The sequence below is a fragment of the Micropterus salmoides genome, unplaced genomic scaffold (genome assembly GCF_014851395.1).
Source record: "Micropterus salmoides isolate LMB-PRFRI ecotype aquatic unplaced genomic scaffold, ASM1485139v1 Ms_hic_scaffold_1734, whole genome shotgun sequence".
NCBI classification, from domain to species: Eukaryota; Metazoa; Chordata; class Actinopteri; order Centrarchiformes; family Centrarchidae; genus Micropterus; species Micropterus salmoides.
In genome coordinates, this window is record NW_024040856.1 from 21,615 (window position 1) to 29,358 (window position 7,744).

At 48.9% G+C, this 7,744-nt stretch overlaps 1 protein-coding gene across 1 annotated transcript; it reads right to left on the reverse strand.

The window, feature by feature from the left end:
* Positions 1–1,230: 1,230 nt before the first annotated feature.
* Positions 1,231–7,654, reverse strand: LOC119908286 (U4/U6 small nuclear ribonucleoprotein Prp4-like; the record flags this gene model as incomplete). The annotated part of the gene is given in 7 exon segments (XM_038725995.1): positions 1,231–1,467; positions 1,546–1,652; positions 1,795–1,913; positions 4,110–4,217; positions 5,345–5,467; positions 6,550–6,639; positions 7,627–7,654. Coding segments are annotated over 7 exon segments (662 nt in total), but the record flags the coding sequence as incomplete, so codon positions are not given.
* Positions 7,655–7,744: the final 90 nt, after the last annotated feature.

Below are 7,744 nucleotides of genomic sequence, written 5' to 3' on the forward strand. Positions count from 1 at the left end.
TTTGGGATTACAGCTTGATTTATCGTCACTGGAGCTTCTGTGCACATCCGGTTCCGCTGTTGTTGTTAGCGTCGTTTGCTCTGTCAGACTACGACTTCATATTTATATTAAAAATGGACAAAACTGAACATTACTTGGAGAAAAGAAAGCGAGGAGGTTGAACTACCTGGCGAGTTCAGAAAACATGTGTCTGTAACTTTATTCCAGCTGTCGTACTTTACTGTGACCAGGTTAGCGTAGCATAGCCCTGATCGATCCGAACTCCATTCAGAAAACAAACGTTTCAGAAGCTGCTGTCCTGCTGACAGAGCTGACAAAGCATGAATTCATATGTTTAACAAATCTGCATCATGTTGTAGTTATTTCAGCATCAGATTGATCCATTTGTTGCTCTTTAATCACAGCAACATGTTCACTTTGGGTTCATACAGCTGGAGTAACGGCGAGGTGCGTTTATTCACGTTAAAATCGCCTTCTCGCCTTGTGTGTGAACACTTGCGGAGGAGAAAATCCACAGTTGGTCTGAAAGCACCGTTAGTTTGGTTTAGCAGCTCCTCCTCTTTGTTGTGTCTGTCGACGGTCGAGTGGAAACATCCAGCCAATCAGTAACGTAATGCAGTACTAAAATATGATGCCGTTAGTCTCCTAATATTACGACTTCTTTTCTTTACATGTCAGAGAACTCAGATATGTGGGAGAGATTCTGAATGTGCAGAGTTTTCAACATGAGCAGATAAGTTAGTGTTTCCCGTACGTTCATTTAAGGCGGCCCGCCATATTTTTTTACTAGGCCTATTTAAAATCGTATTTGATTGCAGAGCTGCAGGCAGCACGAGTCAAAATGTGGAGTAAATGTGGAGACGTTGTCTGTCTCCTGAGGACTCACCTGAGCCAGCCCTAACTATAAGCTTTATCAAAGAGGAAAGTCTTAAGCCTACTCTTAAATGTGGAGATGGTGTCTGCCTCCTGAACCCAAACTGGAACCTGGTTCCACAGGAGAGGAGCTTGATAGCTGAACGCTCTGGCTCCTAGTCTACTTTTGGAGACTCTAGGAACCACAAGTAACCCTGCATTCTGGGAGCGCAGTGCTCTGGTGGGGTAGTAAGGTACTATGAGCTCTTTAAGATAAGATGGTGCCTGACCATTAAGAGCTTTGTAGGTAAGAAGAATGATTCTACAGGAAGCTGAGGAGAGACGTGACCTCTGCTTCCTGTCACAACGTGCTGCAGCGTTCTGGATCAGAGACCACATGTAAACTTTTATTTCATCAGAAAACAGAAACATTTGATTTGTTTTTTGCATTTTTCAGAAAAGAAAAAACTTTTTAACAATAAAAAAGGCGCGTTCTGCTGTGACATCACGCCTGACATCATCATGACATCACTCAGACAGCCAGAGTTTGAAGGTTCGGTCGTAGGAGCTGGTGGCGATCAGTTTCCCGTCAGGTGACACGTCGACGGACATCACCTGAAAACACAAACGGGTTTGATGCGTTAAAGAACCCGAGGCGTCTCCACCAATCAGCCGCAACGTCCGAGTCTGTACCTTCCCCTCGTGTCCGGCGAGCGTCTTCATCGGCGTCCAGCCCGGGTGACTCCAAACCTTCGCCGTGTTGTCGTACGCTCCAGTCAACAGGAAGTGACCGTCTGTGGCTGCACACAAACAGGAAGTGAGGTCAGAGACAGGAACAGGAAAGAGAGTCAAAGGTTTGAAACTAAAGAGCTTTATTTGTAATAATGAGGGACAGGACCCGTTGAAGAGCTCTGTGGGCACAAACAGAGCTGGTGAACTTACGCTGGAAGCGGACAGCGGACAGCAGGTTCTGGTGGGCGGGGACTGTGTACAGACACTTCCTGTTCCTCAGCTCCCACACCTTACAGGTGTGATCACCACTTCCTGTCGCCAGGTGATACCTGAGAGCAGCAACAACACAGACAATATTCACATCATCAACACGGGTCCTTCAGTCCCGCCCCCCCTCACAGATCCAGAAGCTGGTCTGGATCTGTGAGGGGGGGGGGACAGTGAGCCAGCTCGGCTTTCTGCTCAGACCCGATCCCGAGGAGGAAACTGATTACAGAGAACAGGATGCGCATCACATTGGCTGCAGCGGCGCCCTCCAGTGAAGGGGGAAGTCTGGCGACGTGCTAACGTGTGACCACGTCCCGGGGAGGAGGTGGAAGGACGGCTCTGAAACCAGGTAAACAAACACGCCGACCGGTGTCCGGCAGCCATCTCGTTTCCCCTCTGCCTCTACAGAAAACGCGAGTGTTCATGTCGTCACGTAACAGAATCCGTTGTCCACCAGAGAGACGCGTTACGGGTGTGACCTCAGCGACGTCAGCAGATTACAGGAGCGTGCTCGACCGCTGCACGTGGTAATCGCGGAGGGCGGATATAGGGTCGCTCTTATTTCTAATATCTGGCGGCGGTGACAGAAAGCGGTGAATATTAATCCACTGCGTATCATTTACACCTGAAATGAGTTTCCTCCTTTTCCTCAGCTGAAACGAAGACAGAGCCACGTGTGCAGAGCAGCCCGGTAGCTTTAAATGGAATCAGCGCTTTTCTTCTCTTTCTGGACCCGTGTTCTGTAGCAGGAGCCGCGGCGTCCCAGTCTAAGCCCGACCGCTCTGGGTTTGTGGGGCCGATGCCGATAGAGAAAGATCTGGAGCCCTTTACTTTATAAAGCCGGTGTGCATGTGGGCCAGAAAACCTTGTCCTGAATGGATGAGGTCAATAAAAGAGATCAGTGTCAACGATCAATAAACATTTGCTGCTGGAAGGTGCAACTTCTCCAGCCGCCTGTAAACAGAGAGAATAAACGGGTTTCACTTTACACATAATCTGCCATAAATCCAGCTCATCTCTTCACCAGCACTCTTTGATTCTGACCAAAGCCACGAGAGAACGTTTAACCTCCGTCGGTATAAATCACGGCGTCTAGGATCCAGTGAGCTGCTGCTGAATAACTCTAATACAACACGACTCTCTGCAGCTTTGACATTTCATTTAACTAACGTTATAACCACAACCGGCGCCGCTCCGACAGCGTTTCACCTCTACAGCGGCACACACAGAGCCTGAGCTAACCGGTCGACATGCATATAATCAATAACTTAGGCACACCCTGGTTGGGGTAAGAGGAATATACTTCGGGGGGCTGTCAGGAATAGCCAGCTAGCTCCGGTCACACAAACCACTGCAGCCAACACAGCAGACCAGCAACAGCTGATAATGTTCGTACCGCTGTTATTCTGCCAATAAATTCTAACCTAAATCCAGACACATCTGGCTCGTGATGCAACATTACAGAATATTCTTGGTTTGTGAAACTTAAAATCACTTTGGAAGAAATTAAATGTACAACAGTGGTATGAATTGAAACATTTCTTTATTATTATCATTAGGCTGTTAGAAATAAGTATTTGCAGGAATTATGGTATAAATATACTATATTAATATATATAAGTATAGTGAATATTAACACATAACGTACTCTGATTACTACGTTGACACTTGACACCTCTTTTTTTATTTAACAACTATGCGTGGGCCGAGCGGTCGAGATAAACGTCATCACGTTTTGTGCGCGGTGGCTTCTGGGAGACCATATATGGAAGTTCAACTTCCGTCACGTTTGTCTGGCTTTTATGCAGCTGGACTCTTCTCCACATCTCTCTGGTTTGGGAACGCTACAGAGAGAACGGCTCTGAGCGGACCAATCAGGAGCTGGCCCTAAAGACGCATCTCCTCTCATTGGCTGCGTCTTTAATGTGCTCTCCTCTGATTGGCTGCGTCTTTACTGTGCTCTCCTCTGATTGGCTGCGTCTTTACTGTGCTCTCCTCTGATTGGCTGCGTCTTTAATGTGCTCTCCTCTGATTGGCTGTGTCTTTACTGTGCTCTCCTCTGATTGGCTGCGTCTTTAATGTGCTCTCCTCTGATTGGCTGCATCTTTAATGTGCTCTCCTCTGATTGGCTGCGTGTTTACTGTGCTCTCCTCTGATTGGCTGCGTGTTTACTGTGCTCTCCTCTGATTGGCTGCGTGTTTACTGTGCTCTCCTCTGATTGGCTGTGTGTGTGGTGTGCTTGTCTGTGATTGGCTGACCCGTTGGGCGAGAAGTGTAGGCTGTAGATCTCCTTCAGGTGTCCCTCCAGGAAAACAACACAGCGTCCTGTCCGAAGGTCCCACACCCTGCCGAACGCATCCAGCCCTCTGATTGGACGACAGTCAAGAGGTGTGGGGCAAAAGACAGATGGAGAGAGATGATTGGTCCAAAGACAGGGGGCGGGGCCACAGAGACACAGGATTTAAACTTCACACATAATAAATCCAAAACATACAAAGCAACAAAATGAACCGACACACTGTAGTACCAGTACTACTGTCAGATACAAAGTACTACAGGGTACTGATTCTACACTCTGTGCAGTACTGCATGGACTAATGATTCTATTGTGTAGTACTACTTCAGCTATTAGTTGGAGTACAATATCACTGATTAATAGCTAGGGCTGAACGACTGATTGCTGGAGAATGACTGAGCTGGTCTGTTAAACACGAGGCGCGTCACTTTGTTTTATTTTCCTCGGCCAGCTTTTGAACTGAAGAGTGTACTACAGAGTGTACTACAGAGTGTACTACAGAGTGTACTACAGAGTGTAGCACAGAGTGTACTACAGAGTGTACTACAGAGTGTACTACAGAGTGTAGCACAGAGTGTAGCACAGAGTGTACTACAGAGTGTACTACAGAGTGTACTACAGAGTGTAGCACAGAGTGTAGCACAGAGTGTAGCACAGAGTGTAGCACAGAGTGTAGCACAGAATGTACTACAGAGTGTAGCACAGAGTGTAGCACAGAATGTACTACAGAGTGTAGCACAGAGTGTAGCACAGAGTGTACTACAGAGTGTAGCACAGAGTGTACTACAGAGTGTACTACAGAGTGTAGCACAGAGTGTAGCACAGAGTGTACTACAGAGTGTAGCACAGAGTGTACTACAGAGTGTACTACAGAGTGTAGCACAGAGTGTAGCACAGAATGTACTACAGAGTGTAGCACAGAGTGTAGCACAGAGTGTACTACAGAGTGTACTACAGAGTGTAGCACAGAGTGTACTACAGAGTGTAGCACAGAGTGTAGCACAGAGTGTAGCACAGAGTGTACTACAGAGTGTACTACAGAGTGTAGCACAGAGTGTAGCACAGAGTGTAGCACAGAGTGTACTACAGAGTGTAGCACAGAGTGTACTACAGAGTGTAGCACAGAGTGTAGCACAGAGTGTACTACAGAGTGTACTACAGAGTGTACTACAGAGTGTACTACAGAGTGTACTTTACCCGGTGGCAGCCAGCGAGCCGTCAGGATGGAAGTGGATGTCGTGGACTCCTTTGCTGTGACCCTCCTGATGGAGGATTTCCTCCTGAACCTCCAGATCCCACAGACGCCATGAGTTATCATAACTGCAGGAAACACAGGAATACTACGATATAACAATACTACCAGATCACAAATACTATGAGATAATGAATGTGTACACAAACATGCATTTAATGTGTTTTTGTAAATATACTGAACATTGGATTACATAATTTATATTGATGATGTCATTAAATGAGCTGAATGTTTTATGTAGCAGAACAAAGCGACGCTCGCACCCCGACTACCTGCCTGTGTATTAGTACACAGAACAAAGCGACGCTCGCACCCCGACTACCTGCCTGTGTATTAGTACACAGAACAAAGCGACGCTCGCACCCCGACTACCTGCCTGTGTATTAGTACACAGAACAAAGCGACGCTCGCACCCCGACTACCTGCCTGTGTATTAGTACACAGAACAAAGCGACGCTCGCACCCCGACTACCTGCCTGTGTATTAGTACACAGAACAAAGCGACGCTCGCACCCCGACTACCTGCCTGTGTATTAGTACACAGAACAAAGCGACGCTCGCACCCCGACTACCTGCCTGTGTATTAGTACACAGAACAAAGCGACGCTCGCACCCCGACTACCTGCCTGTGTATTAGTACACAGAACAAGCGACGCTCGCACCCCGACTACCTGCCTGTGTATTAGTACACAGAACAAAGCGACGCTCGCACCCCGACTACCTGCCTGTGTATTAGTACACAGAACAAAGCGACGCTCGCACCCCGACTACCTGCCTGTGTATTAGTACACAGAACAAAGCGACGCTCGCACCCCGACTACCTGCCTGTGTATTAGTACACAGAACAAAGCGACGCTCGCACCCCGACTACCTGCCTGTGTATTAGTACACAGAACAAAGCGACGCTCGCACCCCGACTACCTGCCTGTGTATTAGTACACAGAACAAAGCGACGCTCGCACCCCGACTACCTGCCTGTGTATTAGTACACAGAACAAAGCGACGCTCGCACCCCGACTACCTGCCTGTGTATTAGTACACAGAACAAAGCGACGCTCGCACCCCGACTACCTGCCTGTGTATTAGTACACAGAAAAAAGCGACGCTCGCACCCCGACTACCTGTGTGTGTATTAGTACACAGAAGTTACCTGGTGGTTCCCAGGAACCTCCCTGAAGGATGCCAGGACACTCGAGAAACTCGCTGACTGTGACCCTCGATGTCCGCCACTGGCTCGTCACTACGGCAAACAGGGAAACAGAAAGGATGATGTTAACAAGTAGGAAGGTTCATTATTATTCACTTCTTAAATACTTGTCTCCTCCCTGCTTGCCCCTTTATCTCCTTCCTTTTTGTCCTCCCTAAATGTCTCCAAGTCTCCTCTTCCCTTGTCTCCTCCCTCCTTGTCCCTTTATCTCCTTTTTGTCTCCTCCCTCCTTTCTTTCCCCTCCCCCTTGTCTCCTCCCTCCTTTCTTTCCCCTCGTCTCCTCCCTCCTTTCTTTCCCCTCGTCTCCTCCCTCCTTTCTTTCCCCTCATCTCCTTCCTCCTTTCTTTCCCCTCCTCTCCTCCCTCCTTGTCTCCTCCCTCCTCTCCTCCCTCCTTGTCTCCTCCCTCCTCTCCTCCCTCCTTGTCTCCTCCCACCTTGTCCCTTTATCTCCTTTTTTGTCTCCTCCCTCCTTGTCCCTTTATCTCCTTTCCTCCACCTTGTCTCCTCCCTCCTTTCTTCCCCCTCCTCTCCTCGTATCCTCCCTCCTTGTCTCCTCCCCCTTGTCTCCTCCCTCCTTTCTTTCCCCTCGTCTCCTCCCTCCTTTCTTTCCCCTCGTCTCCTCCCTCCTTTCTTTCCCCTCGTCTCCTCCCTCCTTTCTTTCCCCTCGTCTCCTCCCTCCTTTCTCCTCCCTCCTTTCTTTCCCCTCATCTCCTTCCTCCTTTCTTTCCCCTCCTCTCCTCCCTCCTTGTCTCCTCCCTCTTGTCTCCTCCCACCTTGTCCCTTTATCTCCTTTTTTGTCTCCTCCCTCCTTGTCCCTTTATCTCCTTTCCTCCACCTTGTCTCCTCCCTCCTTTCTTCCCCCTCCTCTCCTCGTATCCTCCCTCCTTGTCTTCTCCCTCTTGTCTCCTTTCCTCCCCCTTGTCTCCTCCCTCCTTGTCCCTTTATCTCCTTTCCTCCACCTTGTCTCCTCCCTCCTTTCTTCCCCCTCATTTCCTCGTCTCCTCCCTCCTCGTCTCCTACCTCTCTAGGTTCCACAGCTTCACAGACCCTCAGCAGCACAGGAGCCAAGCTACGTCTGATTGGTCGAGAGAGATTCCGGCCTGCGGGCGGAACACGACCGCGCCCACATTCGTGTTGT